The 21,157-nt window shown below is 47.6% G+C and overlaps 1 protein-coding gene across 1 annotated transcript in view; it reads right to left on the bottom strand.

Moving 5' to 3' along the window:
- LOC144486984 (uncharacterized) overlaps positions 1–21,157 on the bottom strand; it is an 86,357-nt gene that overhangs the window by 53,120 nt on the left and 12,080 nt on the right. The window contains 2 exon segments of the mRNA XM_078205025.1: positions 1,269–1,451; positions 3,052–3,483. Coding sequence (XP_078061151.1) covers positions 1,269–1,451; positions 3,052–3,483 — 615 coding nt within the window.

Genomic DNA, 21,157 nt, shown 5'->3' with positions numbered 1-21,157 from the left:
CTTCTTTGTGGCTCAATATCATACTTTATTTTACAATGCTCCTTGGATGTTTTATTACTTTAAGGCGCTATATAAATATATTTTGTTGTTCCTCATGTCTCCTGGGCCTAATCATTTTCAGCGACTTCATTAATTACCATCTCCCCATCGTAGGGTTGGAAACGGGGATGTTCACTGATGATTGCAGTGTATATGACCATTCACAACTCTGAATACTGAAGCTGCCCGCATGCAGCGCAGGACCAGGACAACATTCAGGTTGCAGCTAATACTGTCAATTCATACTGACACCACATAATTATCAGGAAATATCTATTTCCAGCAAGAAAATCTAACCATCTTCCCATGATATTCAATGGCATTATCATCAGTGAATGTCCCACCAGCAATAACTTTGGGGTTACCATTGACCAGTCATTTAAATACTGAGGTTACAGGAGCAGATCAGAGGTTGGGAATTTTGTGGCAGGTTACTCACTTAATGACTCCCCAAAGACTTGCCATGATTCACCAGGTATAAATCAGGAGTAAGGTGGAATATTCCCTACCTGGATGAGTGTATCTGCAACAATTTTGTCAATCCTATCCAGGACAAAGTAGCTCGCCTGATCAGCATCTCAAATACCACCTTAAACATTCACTCTCCACCATTAGCCCACAATGGTGGCAGTGTATCCCACATATTAGATACACTGCAAGGAATCACCAAGGCTGTTTTCACAGCATGTTCCAAACTCTAACTAGCCAGCTGCTGATCTGGAGGGGTGTCATTGTGCATGCGCTCCATTCTCCCAGTTTCCATCTTCAGTGGACATCCCCCCTCCCCACAGAAATCGCCTCGCCAATCTCCTCATCTGTAGCGTTTCCCCCAAATCACCAACCCCTCCCCGCAATCAGCATCCCTGCAGAGTTCCCCCTCTCGCCCCCTCCCCAATCACCACCCCTGCAGAGTTTCCCCGATCACCAGCTCCCTCCCCCATCAGGACTCCTGCAGAGCTCCCCCCCCAACCCTCTCCTCAATCACCACCCCTGCAAAATTTCCCAATCACCACTCCCTCCCCCTAGTCAGCTTCACCGTCCCATGGAGTGATCCAGGGGTCCATTGGCGCCTCGAGGGAGGAGGGGGGCCCTGGGGACGGTGCTGGGGCCTTCCACCCAGGGGAATTCCGGCCGATGGGATGCAGGGCTTTCCGACTCCCCCTTTCCTGACACCGGTGCATCTCAAGAGCAGCAGGGTGAACGGCAAGGCAAGGATACATCCGTATCACCAGGAAGACGGCTGGACCCCTCTCGGTCCCAGCTCTCCAGCAGACGCCTGCCAGGGGCATCACAGGCAAATGGGTGCGGAGTGCAGCTAGCTGCCTCCAGTTCTGATGTGCATCCTGGGGGGACGTGTTGATGTGGCGCTGGACCATGGGAGATGGAGATGTTGTGGGGTCGCAGGTGAAAGTCTATATGAGAAAGGTTTAGGGAATTGGGCTCTGTTGACGATTACATCCACCTGTTTTATAGCACTGTTAACTATCGGCCCTTCGTGTTATTGCATTGTTAGTTTCACCAATAAATGTCCAAAGATGTGCAGGTTAGGTTGATTGGCCATACTAAATTGATCCTAGTGTCAGGGGGATTAGCAGGGTAAATGTGTGAGGTTGCGGGAGTAGGGCCTGGGTGGGATTGTGGTCAGTACAGACTCGATGGGCCGAATGGCCTCCTTCTGTACTGTAGGGATTCTATTCTATTCTCTATGAAATTACAGCACAGAAACAAGCCCTTTGGCCCTCCAAGCCTGTAGCAACCATGCTGCCCGTCTGAACTAAAACCCCCTACCTTTCCGGGGACCATATCCCTCTATTCCTATGCTATTCATATATTTGTCAAGACACATCTTAAAGTCACTATCGTATCTGCTTCCACTACCTTCCCCGGCAACGAGTTCCAGGCACCCACCACCCTCTGTGTAAAAAACCTGCCTTGTACATCTCCTTTAAATCTTGCCCCTCGCACCTTAAACCTATGCCCCCTCGTAACTGACTCATCCACCCTGGGAAAAAGCTTCTGAGTAACCACTCTGTCCAACCTGTCATAATCTTGTAGACTTCTATCAGGTCGCCCTCCTCAACCTCTGTCGTTCCAGTGAGAACAAACCAAGTTTCTCCAACCTCTCCTCATAGCTAATGCCCTCCACACCAGGCAACATCCTGATAAATATTTTCCGTACCCTCCCCAAAGCCTCCACATCCTTCTGGTAGTGTGGTGACCAGAATTGAACACTAGATTCCAAGTGCGGTTTAACTAAGGTTCTATAAAGCTGCAACATGACTTGCCAATTTTTAAACTCAATGCCCCGGCCGATGAAGGCAAGCATGCCGTATGCCTTCTTGACTATCTTCTCCACCTGCATTGCCACTTTCAATGACCTGTGTACCTGTACACCTGGATCCCTCTGCCTATGAATACTCTTAAGGGTTCTGCCATTTACTGTATATTTCCCATCTGTATTAGACCTTCCAAAATGCATTACCTCACATTTGTCCGGATTAAACTTCATCTGCCACCTCTCCGCCCAAGTCTCCAACTGATCTATATCCTGCTGTATCCTCTGCCGGTCCCCATCGCTATCCGCAATTCCACCAACCTTTGTGTCGTCCACAATCTTACCAATCAAACCAGTTACATTTTCCTCCAAATCATTTATATATATTACAAACAGCAAAGGTCCCAGCACTGATCCCTGAGGAATGTCACTTGTCACAGCCCTCCATTCAGAAATGTACCTTTGCACTGCCAACCTCTGTTTTCTTCTGACTAAATATCTCTAAACTTCGTAACACCCTGTCACTCTGTGATCCTTGTGACATTTGAAACCAGGTATTCGCAAAAAGACTCAAAGAGCATCAGCCCACTGGAGGCTGAGACCAGCCAGTCCAGCACAAAGAAACCCTCTGACCCTTCCCATTGACCAACTGTGAGAATGAACAAAATGCAGTCCTGGAGGCAACTGAGAGCAGAAACAATAACAGCAGAATCCAACCCCTGTCATCACTCGTGAACCTGTTGGTGTTTCAGCAGCCGGGATGAAACTCTGAAACCCTTCCCACACTGAGAGCAGGTGAACGGCCTCTCCCCAGTGTGAACTCGCTGGTGTGCCCGCAGGTTGGTTGATTGAGCGAATCCCTTCCCACACTGAGAGCAGGTGAATGGCCTCTCCCCAGTGTGAACTCGCTGGTGTGCCCGCAGATTGGTTGACTGAGCGAATCCCTTCCCACACTGAGAGCAGGTGAACGGCCTCTCTCCAGTGTGAACTCGCTGGTGTTTTTGCAGGTCAGATAACTGAGTGAATCCCTTCCCACACTGAGAGCAGGTGAATGGCCTCTCCCCAGTGTGAACTCGTTGGTGTGCCCGTAAGTTGGATAACTGATTAAATCCCTTCTCACACTGAGAGCAGATGAACAGCCTCTCCCCAGTGTGGCTGCGCCGATGAGCTTCCAGCAGGGATGGGTAGCTGTATCCCTTCCCACAGTCCACACATTCCCATGGTTTCTCCATGGTGCAGGTGTCCTTACCTCTCTCTAGGGTGGACAATTAGTTGAAACTTCGTCCACACACAGAACAAGATTACAGTCTCTACCCGCTGTGAATGGTGTGATATTTATTCAGACTGTGTAACTGGTTAAAGCTCTTTAGTCAGTGCATTGGAACACTCTCACTCAAGTGTGGCAGAGTGTTGATGCTTTTTCACTCACACTGACATTTCAAATCCTTTCAAATCGACAGACTGGACAATCATTTCTCCTTCTGGATTCAAAGTCCGATGATATTGAGGTCCCAAGGAACACGATTCTGTCACGTCTAGACGTGACGTTTGAGATTTCGGCCTGTGATTCCTTTTTCAATATCCTGTAAAATGAGTTTCCAAAAGTCATCAGTGTCAGGACAGGATAGAAATTCAGAACAGACAATTTCTATGGAACATTCTTTCCTCTCTCATTCCCCAAAAGCTGGAAATCTCCATCCCACACACTCTCTCCCCATTCTCAGCAGGTCTGGCAGCATCTGTATGGAGAGAAAAGAACTGATGTTTCAGAGCTTTGACAAAGGGTCGTCTAGACAAGAAACATCAGCTCTTTTCTCTCCTTACAGATGCTGCCAGACCTGCTGAGATTTTCCACCATTTTCTCTCTTGGTTTCAGATTCCAGCATCCGCAGTAATTTGTTTTTATAAGGCTGCAGATACCTCCTCCCAAGTAACATGCGTGTGCCCAAGACATCACCACTTGTTTCCCTTATTTCTTTAGCACCCATGGTGCTCTCTGCAGTAAACACAGAGGAGAAGTATTCGTTAAAAATCTCACCCATCTCCTGTGGCTCCACACACAGATGACCATACTGATTTTTAAGGGGATCTATTCTCTCTCTAGCCACCCTTTTACTCTTAATATAGCTATAGAACCTCTTGGAATTGTCTTTAATCTTACCTGCCAGATCCATATCATACCCTCTTTTTGTCCTCCTGATTTCCCTCTTCAGTATTTTCTTACACTTTTTATAGTCAGAGTGATTCACTTGTCCCCAATTGCCTAAACCCAATGTATGCTTCCTTCTTTTACCTGACCAGAGCCTCAACGTTCCTTGTCTGCCAGAGATCCCTAAATTTACCATTCTTTCCCTTCATCTTAACAGGAATATACTGCCCCTGGACTCTTGATATCACACTTTCAAAACCTCCCATTTGCCAGTCACTCCTTTCCCTTCAAACAAACTCACCTCATCGACATCTGCTAGATCCTGCCGAATGCCCACAAAAGTGGCCCTGCTCCAGCTTAGGGCCTTGACCTGTGGACCTGTCCTATCTTTTTCCAGAGCTATTTTGAAACTATTGGTGCTCCCAATAGTGCTCCCTGACTGACACTTCAGTCACTTGCTCCACCTCATTTCTTAACTGTCTAATAGAAAGTGAGTCCAGGAATTGATAATGAAAAATAAGGAGCTGGGAGATGAATTGAACAAGTATTTTGCCTCGGTGTTCACAATAGAGGATACAGTTAAAACTCAGAAACAGCTGTAAATCAGAATAGTAATTAATTAATAATAATGAATAATAAAGTACAGTGTAGGAGGAGGCCATTCAGCCCATCGACAACAATCCCATCCAGGCCCTATCCACATATTTACCTGTTAATCCCCCTGATACCAAATGGCAACTTATCATGGCCAATCCGTCTAACCGGCACATCTTTGGACTGTGGAAGGAAACCGGAACACCCGGAGGAAACCCACACAGACACGGGGAGAATGTAGAAACTCTGCACAGACAGTGACCCGAGGCTGGAATTGAACCCGGGTCCCTGGCGCTGTTAGGCAGCTGCACTAACCACTGTGCCACCGGGCCACATGTCAGTGCCATCGCCCGACTCCAGCCCAGTCTCAGCTCATCTGGAACTCTCACCCATTCCATTGTGACGTCACACTCTCACCCATTCCATTGTGACGTCACACTCTCACCCATTCCATTGTGACATCACATCCTCACCCATCCCATTGTGACGTCACACCCACACCCATTCCATTGTGACGTCACACTATCACCCATTCCATTGTGACGTCAGGGCTTCCCTCTCCGATCACAATCCCTGCTGGCCTCCCACATGCAGCCTCAATGGCGGCAGTCAGCCCGGGTCTAACACTACAAGCTGCCGCTCCATTTGGTACAAAGGGGGGGACCGGGAAGTTCATTTCCGGGGTTTGGGTTTGAACAACATGTTTGCAAAGTCTATCCACCCACCCGCCATATTTATCATGCCCCGCACGCCGCCCTCTACCTCGTATTGATCTCGCTTCCAAACTAAAACCGTCCGTCTGCCCGTCGCCATTACCCGCACTGCGCATGCTTCAGGTCCCGCCCCTCATTCACTCCGATTGGTTGGAGGACCAGCCGCTCCTGCTCGGTCCTCCGGCCCCGCCCCCTCTTCCTGTTGTCCGGAGCTGCCGTCAATCAGTGCCCGGGCATTGTGATGTGGAGCATGCGCAGTGTCATTGCTGTCCTTGGCGCTTGTTTGTCCCGGAGAAGCGGAGTCAGCGTTAGGCGGTGGCTGGGAGGATTTGGAAACACTTTGTGGATCCGCAAACCCTTCAGAATCATTGTCAGCTCCCTGGTTTGCAGCTGCGGGGCTTCTCCCTCCCTCCCTCCCGGGAACAGGCCCAGGTTAACGGCCCCATCCTGGCTCAGCCACTGGAGGATGGTTCACATCAGAGGATGGGGGAGGGGGACAATAAATAAGAGGTTACACTTTGTCCTCAAATCAATGAGGACTCTGATCTCTGGGAAGGAAGGAAACTCTGGAAGGTGGGCGGGGAGGAGATGGGGCAATGAGAGGGAGAGGGAGCTGGGCTCAGAGTGGAGATGAGGCAATGAGTTTGATTTCAGCTCAGGGACAAGAGAGAGTGTGTGGGATGGGGAATACAGCTCAAGATAAATGAGATGGAGATATGTTTCGTGGAAACTGAAATTGTCTGTTCTGAAGCAGTTTTTTAAAAACTCTTTTTGCTGGGAACTAGAAGAGGAATTTCACAGACAGGAAACTCAAACCAAACTTCAGGTCAAGGTCTGACAGAGCCATTCGATTCATCATGACCTAAATATGATTGCTTTGACAGTGGAGGGAGAAATCGTTCCCTTTTTTGTCAGTGGAAGAAAATTTCAAAATTCAATGTGACAGAAAACGAACTGAGACACACACACACACGCACCCAAGTGAGAGTGCTCCAGTGAACTGACTGTGGACAGAGCTTTAACCAGTTACACAGCCTGAAAAACATCACACCATTCACAGTGGGGAGAACCCATACACGTGGTCTGTATGTGGATGAGGCTTCAACTAATCATCCAACCTGGAGAGACAGAAGGACACCAGCACCATGGACAAACCGTGGAAATGTGAGGATTGTGGTAAAGGATTCAATTATCCATCCCGGTTGGAAACCGATCAACATGGTCACAATGGGGCTGAGAAAATGGAGAAACCATGGAAATGTGATGATTGTGGTAAAGGATTCAATTATCCATACTTGCTGGAAAACCATAGGCACAGTCACACTGGAGGGAGGCCATTCATCTGTTCTGTGTGTGGGAAAGGATTCACTCCCTCATCCCAACTGCTGTTACACCAGCGAATTCACACTGAGGAGAGGCCGTTCAGCTGCTCCACCTGTGGAAAGGGGTTCTCATGTTCATCCAACCTCAGTGCACATCAGCGAGTTCACACTGGGGAGAGATCGTTCACCTGCTCCTTGGGTGGGAAGGAGCTTGCCAGGCCATCCGGTCTTTGGTCACACCAGCAAATTCACACAGGATATATATAATATATACAAATGATTTGGAGGAAAATGTAACTGGATTGATAAGTAAGTTTGCGGACAACACAAAGGTTGGTGGATTTGTGATTAGCGATGAGGACCATCAGAGGATATAGCAGGATATAGACCAGTTGGAGACTTGGGTGGAGAGATGGCAGATGGAGTTTAATCCAGACAAATGTGAGGTAATGCATTTTGGAAGGTCTAATACAGATAGGAAATTGACAGTCAATGGTAGAACCGTTAAGAGTATTGATAGGTAAAGGGATCTGTGTGTACAGGTACACAGGTCACTGAAAGTGGCAATGCAGGTGGAGAAGGTCGTCAAGAAGGCATACGGCATGCTTGCCTTCATCGGCCGGGGCATTGAGTTTAAAAATTGGCAAGTCATGTTGCAGCTTCATAGAACCTTAGTTAGGCCGCACTTGGAATCTAGTTTTCATTTCTGGTCGCCACACTACCAGAAGGATGTGGAGGCTTTGGAGAGGGTACAGAAAAGATTTCCCAGGATGTTGCCTGGTATGGAGGGCATTAGCTATGAGGAGAGGTTGGAGAAACTTGGTTTGTTCTCACTTGAGCGACGGAGGTTGATGGGAGACCTGATAGAAGTCTACAAGCTTATGAGCGGCATGGACAGAGTGGATCGTCAGAAGCTTTTTCACAGGGTGGAAGAGTCAATTACTAGGGGGCACAGGTTTAAGGTGCGAGGGGCAAGGTTTAAAGGAGATGTATGAGGCAGATTTTTTACACAGAGAGTAGTGGGTGCTTGGAACTCGTTGCCGGGGGAGGTAGTGGAAGTGGATACGGCAGTGACTTTTAACGGGCGCCTTGACAAGTACATGAATAGGATGGGAATAGAGGGATATGGTCCCCGGAAGGGCAACATGGTCGGTGCAGGCTTGGAGGGCCGAAGGGCCTGTTCCTGTGTTGTAATTTTCTTTGTTCTTTGAGAGAAGCCATTCACCTGTTCTGTCTGTGGTAAGAGATTCACTCTGTCATCTAACCTGCTGTCACACCAGCGGGTTCACACAGAGGAGAGACCGTTCAGCTGCACTTCCTGTAGAAAGAGGTTCAGGTCTTCATCCAACCTCAGTGCACACAAGCGAGTTCACACTGGGGAAAGGTCGTTCACCTGTTCCACGTGTGGGAGGGAATTCACCAATTCATCCGGCCTCCTGTCACATCAGCGAATTCACACTGAGGAGAAGCCATTTATTTGCACCTACTGTGGAAAAGGTTTCAGGCAGTTATCAATCCTCACTGCTCATCAACGCACTCACACTGGGGAGCGACCATTCACTTGCTCCATGTGTGGGAAGGGATTCACTCAGTCTGGCAGCCTGCATTTACATGAGCTCACCCACACTGGGGAGAGGCCATTCACCTGCTCTGTGTGTGGGAAGGGATACACTCGGTTATCCCACTTGCTGACACATCTGCAAGTTCACAATTGCCTGCAGGAGTTGGATTTTGCAGTTACTGCAGCTGTTAATCACATCCAGGATTGATAGTCTGACAATATTTGGTTTGTTTCTGCTGACATTAACAATCGCTGCAACTGGCTGAAGTTTAATATTCTGAGATGTCACTGATTTTCAGGGCTGTTGTGTCCCTTTTTAAAAGCACCATCTGTGATTTTTTAAATTCAGGAACTCTCAACAGCAACTTGTTTATAATAAGTTTCTGAACTTTTCCTGCAATCTTAAATTGATGTTTGGTGCAAACTGTACAATTCAATGTCTGAAAGGTTCCACTGATTAAGATTTCCAATTAGAAAATGCTGACAATTCTTACTGACTTGCACATTATTCACAGTGACACTTCCACGATCACATTTAATTATCAAGGAACATAAAACAATGCACAGATACTTGTTAGAACTGAACTTGAATATTGCTGAAAAGAGAGACCTGTTGCTGAATCTCTTCATCATGCACTCATCAGGACAAACAGAAGAATTCCAAATTTCAAATGATCTCAATAGGTGGACTGTCATTGACTTGAAGCATCACCATGGAGAAATCAATAGAAGACTGTAGGTTTCTCAAGCTTCTGGGAAATTCAAAAAAGGTGCAAGACTTGAAAATTCTCCTTTTGTTTGCAGGGAAAGGATCGCTGCGTATAAATGTAAGTTGCTTCTCGCAACTATAACTGAGCTGTATTATGAACTCGACTGATTATCTTCAATTGATTATGAGTGTAGGTATTGGCACACTCAGGATTGTTCAGCAAGTGCTGCCCAATCTGTAATCCCAGTAAACATTGTATTTTTGGTTTTGTGAGTGTGGGCTGCTGAAAGAAATAACTACCTCTTATGACAAATCAAGGAACATGCTGTTTTATTCTATCAGCCACTCACTGGGATGTACAGCCCAGTACCCGGCACTGCACTGGCAAAGATATTCATGATGTGGAGATTCATACCCAGTCTTGCTCATTTGTGTGGGAGGCTGAATGCCTTTTTGGTGCTGGCAGCGAATTAGTGGAAAGTATCACTCGTGTAACCACGACATAGTCGCAGAATGAAACAGATTAGTGTTCCCTCTGTATTGTGCAGCCTTGTGATTGTGCTAAGGATTTAGAGGAGTATACGGGATGTAGGAAGGAGCTTAAGAAGGAAATTAGGAGAGCGAGAAGGGGTCATGAGAAGGCCTTGGCGGGTAAGATTAAGGAGAATCCCAAGGCTTTCTACAAATATGTCAAGAGTAAAAGGATGAGATGTGAAGGCATAGGACCCTTAAAAGGTGAAGGGGGAAAAGTTTGTGCGGAACCGTTAGAAATGGCGGAGGTACTTAATGAATACTTTACCTCGGTATTCACGGTGGAAAGGGATCTGGGTGGTTGTACTGCTGGTTTGCGGTGGACAGAAAGGATCGAGCATGTGGACATAAAGAACGAGGATGTGTTGGAACTATTGAATGGCATCAAGGTTGGTAAGTCGCCGGGACCGGATGGGATGTACCCCAGGTTACTGTGGGAGGCGAGGGAGGAGATTGCGGAGCCTTTGGCGATGATCTTTGCATCGTCGATGGAGACGGGAGAGGTTCCGGAGGATTGGAGGATTGCAGATGTGGTCCCTATATTCAAGAAAGGGAACAGGGACAGCCCGGGAAATTACCGACCGGTGAGTCTAACCTCAGTGGTTGGTAAGTTGATGGAGAGGATCCTGAGAGACAGGATTTATGATCATCTAGAGAAGTTTAGTATGATCAAAAGTAGTCAGCACGGCTTTGTCAAGGGCAGGTCGTGCCTTACGAGCCTGGTTGAGTTCTTTGAAAATGTGACCAAACACATTGACGAAGGAAGAGCAGTGGATGTGGTCTATATGGACTTCAGCAAGGCGTTCGATAAGGTCCCCCATGCAAGACTTCTTGAGAAAGTGAGAGGGCATGGGATCCAAGGGGCTGTTGCCTTGTGGATCCAGAACTGGCTTGCCTGCAGAAGGCAGAGAGTGGCTGTGGAGGGGTCTTTCTCTGCATGGAGGTCAGTGACCAGTGGAGTGCCCCAGGGATCTGTTCTGGGACCCTTGCTGTTTGTCATTTTCATAAATGACCTGGATGAGGAAGTGGAGGGATGGGTTGGTAAGTTTGCTGACGACACCAAGGTAGGTGGTGTTGTGGATAGTTTGGAGGGATGTCAGAAGTTGCAGCGAGACATAGATAGAATGCAAGACTGGGCGGAGAAGTGGCAGATGGACTTCAACCCGGATAAGTGTGTAGTGATCCATTTTGGCAGATCCAATGGGATGAAGCAGCAGTATAATATGAAGGGTACCATTCTTAGCAGTGTAGAGGATCAGAAGGACCTTGGGGTCCGGGTCCATAGGACTCTTAAATCGGCCTCGCAGGTGGAGGATGCGGTCAAGAAGGCGTACGGCGTACTAGCCTTCATTAATCGAGGGATTGAGTTTAGGAGTCGGGAGATAATGCTGCAGCTTTATAGGACCCTGGTTAGACCCCACTTGGAGTACTGCGCGCAGTTCTGGTCACCTCATTACAGGAAAGATGTTGAAGCCATTGAAAGGGTGCAGAGGAGATTTACAAGGATGTTGCCTGGATTGGGGGGCATGCCTTATGAGGATAGGTTGAGGGAGCTTGGTCTCTTCTCCCTGGAGAGACGAAGGATGAGAGGTGACCTGATAGAGGTTTACAAGATGTTGAGAGGTCTGGATAGGGTAGACTCTCAGAGGCTATTTCCAAGGGCTGAAATGGTTGCTACGAGAGGACACAGGTTTAAGGTGCTGGGGGGTAGGTACAGAGGAGATGTCAGGGGTAAGTTTTTCACTCAGAGGGTGGTGGGTGAGTGGAATCGGCTGATGCCGGTGGTGGTGGAGGCAAACTCGTTGGGGTCTTTTAAGAGACTTCTGGATGAGTACATGGGATTTAATGGGATTGAGGGCTATAGATAGGCCTAGAGGTAGGGATATGATCAGCGCAACTTGTGGGCCGAAGGGCCTGTTTGTGCTGTGGCTTTCTATGTTCTATGTTCATGTCCAATGGACCTGTTAAATACAAATCACTGTTAGATTGCACTGGGGTTTATGTGATCTGGTTTTATGAACAAGGTCCGTATCAGACTGGAGCTGTGTCTTTGATTCTCCACAACAGTTGTCATATCCTCACTAAATATCCACCACAACCACAACAGTTGGCCCAGAAATCTGAATTTATTGTGATCACAGCCTTCAAACTGTTACTGATACAATCACCAAATATTCTGAAAGCTCCTTTGGTTGTAATTCCCTCACAGAAAACCTACCCCTTTGGGGGAGAAAACACGGCTTCTCCACAGCAGAAAGGAAACCACTGCTCACCACTCCAAACTGAAAGATTGGGGATGTTGCTGGTAAGTGTCCAGGACAATTGCTATTTGTGAGGTGAAGGTAGATCAGCAGCAGGAGTTAGTGAAGGGAGTGATGGTAATAACCAGGCAAACTGAATCACCAGGAATGCTGCTCTAGAGGAGATTCCATGGGATCCACTCAAAACACAATTGTTGGGACTTGTACGACAGACTCCAGGTAAATGTCTTTTAAAAACTTATCAGGACGCTGACCCAAATGTGACTGTGGGCAAAGAGGGTGGGCACCATAGAAAAAACTTTTCCTCATCACTCACAGCAAGGACTCACTCATCTGACATAGAGTTTTTTTAAAATCACAAGCATGGTTTGAATTTGACTTTAGTCACACCTTAGAAAGGTAGTATAAGATCAAAGCAAGGCATATTTCTTGTTTTTTGACTCCTCAATATTATACAAGATGATCATACTATCAGCAGCTGAGGATGCGTCAGAATGTCCATCAGCACCTGAAGCTGTGCCTCATCTGTGTCTAAACTAATCAGGTCCTGCAAAATGCATTGTCCTAATGAACACATCCCATATTATTGATCTTCCCTGGGAAACAATGCAGCTTGATTATACCGGCTCACTCTCCACACTAAAAGGAGGAGACTGGTATATCCTGCTAATTACAGGTATATTTAGCTGGTGGTTGAAGCTTTCCCTGTTTGTAAAAATGATGCAGACACTACAGCTAAAATCCTGTGGGAACAGATCTTTACCAGATGAGGTTTCCTGAAATGGATGGAGAGTGATAATGGTTCCTCAGCAGAAATAATGTAAAAGCTCTGTAGTCTTTGGAAAAGAAAAAATCCAGAAAAATATATATTTTTTAAAAAGTTGATGAATTTCATATTTATCCAGAAGTAAAGCCCAGTCAAGATAGGACGGTTATTATTGTCAGAAGCAAAACCTGACTCGCAGAATGAACATTGTTCAGTCCAATTGGGTGGCCCTGTGGCACAGTGGTTAACACTGCTGGCTCATAGTGTCAGGGACTCGGGTTCGATCCACAGCTTTTGTCACTGTCTTTGTGGAGTCTGCACGTTCTCCCCATGTCTGTGTGGGTTTCCTCTGGATGCTCTGGTTTCCTCCCACAGTCCAAAAGACATGCTGGTCAGGTACATTGGCCATACTAAATTCTCCCTCAGTGTACCCGAACAAGCGCCAGAGTGTGGTGACTAGGGGATTTTCACAGTATCTTTATTGCAGTGTTAATGTAAGGCTACTTGTGACACTAATAAATAAACTTTAAACTTTTTTAAAAAACAGCAGTAATGACAGCAGAAGCCAACCTCTACAGTCACCTGTGAAGTCACTGGTGTCTAACCAGGTTCATAGAAATCATAGAAACCCTACAGTACAGAAAGAGGCCATTCGGCCCATCGAGTCTACACCGACCACAATCCCACCCAGGCCCTACCCCCATATCCCTACATATTTACCCGCTAATCCCTCTAACCTACCTATCTCAAGACACTAAGGGGCAATTTTAGCACGGCCCATCAACCTAACCCGCACATCTTTGGACTGTGGGAGGAAACCGGAGCACCCGGAGGAAACCCACGCAGACACGAGGAGAATGTGCAAACTCCACACAGACAGCGACCCAAGCCGGGAATCGAACCCAGGTCCCTGGAGCTATGAAGCAGCAGTGCTAACCACTGTGCTACCGTGCCACCCAGGTTGGATGACTGAATGAAGCCTTTCCCACACCCAAAGCTGATAAAAACTACTCCCCTCTGTGGACTAATTGGTGTCTCAACAGGTTGGAAGAAAGGGAAAGTCCTTTTGCATCCATGGATCAGGTGAATGATATCTCCCTCATGTGAATGAGTTGGTGATGCGCATTTCATGTCTGCTTTTAAAGGTTTTCACACATTGGGAACATGTAAACACTCCTTTCAGTGTGAGCAAGGTAATGTTCAATGAGACACGGTGACTGAGCAAATCCCTTCCAGCACAAATGTTCGGATTTGGGAAGCACTGCCTAGATTGGGTGGAAGCAAGTTCAACTGAGGCATTCAGGAGGGACTTAGACTGTTATCAGAAAAGGAAGAATGTGCAGGGTTTGATTTGATTTGATTTATTGTCACATGTATTCATAGACAGTGAAAAGTATTGTTTCTTGCGTGCTGTGAAGGAAGGGATTCAGTCAGTTGTGCAGCCTGCGGACGCACCAGCGAGTTCACACTGGGGAGAGACCGTTCACCTGCTCTCAGTGTGGGAAGGGATTCAGAGCTTCATCCAGCCTGCGGACACACCAGCGAGTTCACACTGGGGAGAGGCCGTTCACCTGCTCTCTGTGTGGGAAGGGATTCACTCGGTCCTCCCACCTGTGGAGACACCAGCGAGTTCACACCGGGGAGAGGCCCTTCAGTTGCTCTCAGTGTGGGGAGGGATTCAGAGCTTCATCCAGCCTGCGGATACACCGCGAGTTCACACTGGGGAGAGGCCATTCACCTACTCTGTGTGGGAAGCGGTTCTGTCCTGTGGACAGACTACTCAGGAAATGGAATAGGTTGTTCAGCCCTTCAAGTCTGCTCTGTTATTCAATTAGACCCTGGTTGATCCATTAGTCCATCTGAACTTGAACAAATACCTGAATTGTTAACTCAAGCTGGTTACAGCAGTTATTAACAGCAGCAGAAACACACCATAGCTATCAGAATGAACATGGGTCAGTGCAGGATGTGATTACCTGTTCAATAACTGGGGAATCTGCCTCCAGAAGACTTGTGAACTTGCTGGTGTCTCATTAGGTTTTGTGACTGAGTGAATCTGTTCCCACATATGGAGCAGGTGAACGGCCTCTCCCCGGTGTGAAGTCGTGGTGTATCAGGAGATCAGATGAGTTAGTGAATCCCTTCCCACACACGGAGCAGGTGAAAGGCCTTTCCCCAGTGTGAGCACGCTTGTATTTCAGCAGGTGAGATGAACTGCTGAATCCCTTCATACACACAGAGCAGGTGAATGGCCGCTCCCCAGTGTGAAGTCGCTGGTGAGTGCGAAGGTTGAACATTCGACTAAAACTCTTCCCACACGCGGTGCAGATGAACAGACTCTTCCCAGTGTGACTGCGCTGATGAGCTTCCAGCTGGGATGGAGAACTGAATTCCTTCCCACAGTCCCCACATTCCCATGGGTTCTCTATGGTGTAGATGTCCTCGTGTCTCTCCAGGTTGGATGATTTAATGTCTGTATATTTCAAATATCCTGTCAAAGGAGTTGAGAAACATCATCACTGTCAGTATGGGATAGAAATTCAGAACAGACATTTCTACCTTCTGTGGAACATCGTTTCCTCACTTGTTCCTGTAAAGCAGTAAATCCTCATCCTGAACACTTTCCCTCCTCCCTGTCCTGCAACCAACTCGCACATTGAACAACCATCTCATATTTCACTGGATTGTCCCGTGTTTGAGTCCAGTGTGCCAGGCTGCATGGCGTATGGTGCTGTTTCACCCATAAGATAGATGTGTGCAGCACCCTCTTCCAACTGTTCTGGCTGCCAACCAGCCCCTGTCCACCCACGCAGTTCCAGCAGCACCGCACACAATACTGCTCACCTGCTCTGACAGACTCATGAAGGATGTCCTTTCATTTTCTCTGAGAGAGTTGGTCAGCCTGGCAAACCCAGTGTGAAATATCTTCACAAATCTTTTCTCCCACTCTCTATTCTGGCTGGGTTCAGTTCTTTTGTACAGAGTGAAAATAAAATCAATTATTTTCTCTCCTGGTCACTGCCGGGAGCTGCAGCTTTTTACTGGGGGTGTTGGGGCCTCCAGCGGGTGTTTGTGAATCCTCCCCGCCCACCTCCCAGGGTTTCCTTCCTTCCCAGAGATCAGAGTCCTCATTGATTTGAGGCCAAAGTGTAACCTCTTATTTATTGTCCCCCTCCCCCATCCTCTGATGTGAACCATCCTCCAGTGGCTGAGCCAGGATGGGGCCGTTAACCTGGGCCTGTTCCCGGGAGGGAGGGAGAAGCCCCGCAGCTGCAAACCAGGGAGCTGACAATGATTCTGAAGGGTTTGCGGATCCTCGCAGCCACCGCCTAACGCTGACTCCGCTTCTCCGGGACAAAGGACTCTCGCTCCCGAGGCGAACAAAGGAATTGCGCATGCTCCACATTCAGATCGCGTGTCCGGCCTCATCAGCCTGACCGGACTGCGCATGTGCCAGATCGCAATGCCCCGGGGAGGGTGATTGACGGCAGCTCCGGACCAATAGGAGGAGGAGGGCGGGTCTGGAGGACCGCGGGGGGGGAGCAGTTGGTCCTCCAACCAATCAGCGTGAAAGAGGGGCTCCGACTGAAGCATGCGCATTACGGGTAATGGCGACTGCGAATGCTTATTACCTAGGATCCGTAATTTGTCAGCGGAAAATCGCCGATCGGTGGGTACGATTGAACCGGCGAGTGGACGGGAAGGCTTCATAAACAGGTTGTGCGGATCTGTAAACTCCCCCCAAAATTCTCCGGTTACTCCATTTGCATCGAGCGGGTCAAAGATCCCTGAGATCGGCCCGCGCGTTAACGACCTCCATCTTTATTGGGGGCAATGTGCGGCAGTGCGCATGGGTAATCACCATCTTTGTAGGGGGCAATATTGTCAATGACTGGGAGGGGCTTGTTCCCCAGTGTTCAGAATGGAGACAACTTGTCCATCAAACTGCATCAACCCTCTGAGTCCCAATGTCTTATTGATGAGGCAGAGCGGTGGCAGAGAAGGAAAGAAATCACAAGATGCTTTATAAATATTTTAAGGGCAAGAGGGTAATCAGGGAAAGAGTAAGTAGGTTGGTAGGTTAGGAATCAATTGCCCATTCGGTAACCTGGGTGTGGAGCCGGAAGATGTATTTGAAGCATTAAAGGAATATTTTGCATCTGTTTTCACTGTGTGGAAGGACAATGTAGGTACAGAAAGCAGGGACGGGTGTGTGATATGATTGAACAGATTGTGATTGGTGGTGTGGTAAATAGCGAGGAGGACAACCTTGGATTGCAGGGTGATACAGACAGGCTGGTCAGGTGGGCAGAACAGTGGCAAATGGAACTTAACCCTGAAAAGTATGAAGTGATGAATTTTGAGAGGACAAGGCCAGGGAATATAAAGGACCAGAGGGACATTGGGGAGCATTCTCAATTATCCCTGAAGCCAGCAGGACAGGTAGATAAGGTGGTTATAGAACATAGAACATAGAAAAACTACAGCTCAAACAGGCCCTTCGGCCACAAGTTGCGCCGGTCATGTCCCTACCTACCAAGGCCTATATATAGGCTTACCTATAACCCTCAATCCTATTAAGTCCCATGTACTCATCCAGAAGTCTCTTAAAAGACTCTATCGAGTTTGCCACTACCACCATTGACGGCAGCCGATTCCACTCACCCACCACATTCTGAGTGAAAAACTTACCCCTGACATCTCCTCTGTACCTACTCCCCAGCACTTTAAACCTGTGTCCTCTCGTAGCAACCATTTCAGCCCTGGGAAAAAGCCTCTGAGAATCCACCCGATCTATACCTCTCAACATCTTGTAAACCTCTATCAGGTCACCTCTCATCCTTCGTCTCTCCGAGGAGAAAAGACCAAGCTCCCTCAACCTATCCTCATAAGGCCTGCCAACCAATCCAGGCAACATCCTTGTAAATCTCCTCTGCACCCTTTCAATCATTTCCACATCCTTGCTGTAATGAGGTGAACAGAACTGAGCACAGTACTCCAAGTGGGCTCTGACGAGGGTCTGATATAGCTGCATCATTATCTCCAACTCCTAAACTCAATCCCTCGATTGATGAAGGCCAGCACACCATTCACCTTCTTAACCACCTCCTCCACCTGCGGGGCCAATTTAAGAGTCCTATGGACCCGGACCCCAAGGTCGTTCTGATCCTCTACATGATGTTGGAGCTGTATAAAACACTTGTTACTCATAACTCGAGTCCTGTGTGCTGTTCTGTTTGGAACACTATAGGAAGGATGTGATTGCACCAGAAAGGGTGCACAGGAGATTCACCAGGATGTTGCCTGGGCTGGACCATTTCAACTATGAAGAGTGGCTGGTTAGGCTGAGGTTGTTTTCCTTAGAGCAGAGAAGGCTGAGGGGCGACCTGACTGAAGTGTACAAGATTAATGAGGAACATAAATCAGGTAAATTGAAAGGAACTTTTCCCCTTAGTAGAGGGGTCAATAACCAGGGGGATAGATTTAAGTTAAGGGGCAGGAGGTTTAGAGTGGAGTGGAGGAATAACCTTTCACTCAGAGAGTGGTGGGAATCTGGAACTCACTGTCTGAAAGGGTGGTCGAGGCAGGAATCCTCACATTATATAAGAAGCATTTAGATGAGCAGGTGAAACACCATAGTATTCAAGGCTATGAACCAATTACTGGAAATGGGATTAGGATAGATAGGTGCTTGCTGGCTGGCACAGACATGATGGGCCAAAGGGCCTCTTTCTATGCTGTAAAACTCTATGCTGCTAAATGGAGGGAATTTCTGTGCATCCAGAATAAGATGCCAGATAAGTCAGGATGATGTGTGACTTGAAGGGAATTTTGGAGGGATGATGTTCACATACACCGACTACCCTGGTCCTCCTCGGTGGTGGAGGTTGGTTTGTTTGTAAGTAAATAAAATTCCCTCCCATCACCCCATGTCGCTCCACTTCTCACCCTCTCCCTCCCCTCCCATAGAGGAGAGCCTGGTGTAAGTCCAGACAAGGTGGTAGGTTCCCATTATCAGTGAACCAGTTGAGTTTTTCACAACAATGTCAGTTTTCATGGTCACATTTCCCTAGCGCCTGCCCCACAAATTAACAAATTTGTTCAGTTCAATTTCACAGCCTGCTTGTGGCTTCTTTCTCGTTCCTTTTTCTCCCTTTTGAAAACTCAAACTAATCACATCAGAATCTAATAGAGTCACCCAATTTATCAAAATCTGAAATCATTGGATGGTAAATGTGGAAGGAGAAAGTACCATTCACTGTGGGGAGAAACCGTACGTGTGTTTGTGGATGAGGCTTCATCTGACTGTGGAACTTGGAGAGACACAGGACACCCACACCATGGAGAAATGTGAGGACTGTGGGAAGGGATTCAGTTACTCAGTTATACTGGAAACTCATCAGTGCGTTCACACTGGGGAGAGGCCATTTACCTGCACCGAGTGTGGGAAGAGCTTCACAAATTCAACCAGCCTGCTGAGACACCAGCTCGTTCACACTGGGGAGAGGCCGTTCACTTGCACTGAATGTGGGAAGGGATTCACTCATTCATCACATCTGTTGAGACACCAACTAGTTCACACTGCGGAGAGACCTTTCAAATGCACAGACTGTGGGAAAGGCTACAAAAGTTCTGGGGAACTGAAGCGCCATCAGCATGTTTCACACTGGGGAGAGGCCGTTCAGGTGCTCTCACTGTGGGAGTAGGTTCACACAATCATCTGACCTCACTGTACACCAGTGGATTCACACTGAGGAGAGGCCGCTCACCTGCAAAGAATATGGGAAGGGATTTGCTCAGATGTCCACTCTGCTGACACACCAGCTGATTTACACTGGGAAGAGACCATTCACCTGCCGTGTGTGTGGGAACGGATTCATTAATTCATCCAACTTGTTGAGGCACCAACACGTTCACACTGGGGAGAGGCCATTCACCTGCCCTGAGTGTGGGAAGGGATTCACTAATTCATCCCACCTGCTGACGCACCAGCAAGTTCACACTGACGAGACTGAACTGCGGGAAGTGCAACAAAAGTTCTGGGGAACTGCTGTCCCATCAACAAATCCACACTGACTAGAGATGATTCAAGTGTTGTCATTTTGGTCTGAGTTCAGGTAATCTCATCTCACTGTACACCAGTGGATTGACACTGAGGAGAGAATGTTCACTTCCTCTGAATGTGGGAAAGGAGTCACTCATTCGTCTCATCCACTGAGACCCAGTGATTTCAGAAATAAATCAGAAATACACTGATTGTATTTTACTTTTAATCACAGCCACTACTGAACCATATTCTTTGGGGTCTGTTTCTACTACTGATGATAAACTCCCGGCCAGTTATGTTTTTAATCTTCTGGTTAAAAGTTAAATAAATCAGCTTTATGTTAAGCTGAGTGTCAATCTTTTTGATATCTACAACATGTTAGGAGGTTTTGAGGTGCTCTGCCCATTCCCTCTTTCCTGCATCCTCACACCCAATAACAAGTGTAAGCAGCTCATATAACTTCAAGATTGTGAACACTCAATGAACTACCTCCACTATTTCCAACAGCCCACCAGAAAAAACCTGCCTCTAAAGTTCCTCATTGACTGAGCCCTGAACCTGCATCTTCCTCTGGGTTTTCTCACCATTTAATTGGGACCATCAGTGGTGGTGTTTTTACCCATCATTCCCCTGGTTGAGACCCCTATCCACAGCTCAGGAGAGCAGTGGGCAGGCCTGGTTCTGCCCTGTGTTTGGAACACCCGCAGTGTCAGCCATGATTATGAACAGACACTTTTCTCTCGGATCCACGACGGGTAAAGGTGGGATGGCGGGAGCAATGGATCTGTGGGTGGATGAGATTCTCCGAAAACATGTTGTGTAAACCGCAGACCCCAAATGAGAAGCTACTGAGTAGACACGAGTGGAATTATCCCGGTGACAAAGCTGGAGCAGGAGGAGAGAATGTTGTGAATTTCTATCCTGGATGGATTTCGGAAACTCCTTAGAAGAGGAGGATTTACACACAGCAATCTCAAAATAAAGGTTCATCTCTACAGGGTGGCACAGTGGTTAGCACTGCTGCCTCACTGTCTGTGTGGAGTTTGCACATTCCACCTGTGACTTTAGGGGTTGTCTCCAGATGCTCTGCTTCCCTCCCAGTCAAAGATGTGCAGGTTAGAGGATTAGTGGGGTAAACGTGTCTTGTCTGGAGACAATACACATCTTTTTAGCCTGTCTTGATGCTCTC

Source organism: Mustelus asterias, unplaced genomic scaffold (genome assembly GCF_964213995.1).
Source record: "Mustelus asterias unplaced genomic scaffold, sMusAst1.hap1.1 HAP1_SCAFFOLD_548, whole genome shotgun sequence".
Lineage (NCBI taxonomy): Eukaryota > Metazoa > Chordata > Chondrichthyes > Carcharhiniformes > Triakidae > Mustelus > Mustelus asterias.
This window is presented reverse-complemented; position numbering and strand designations above follow the sequence as displayed.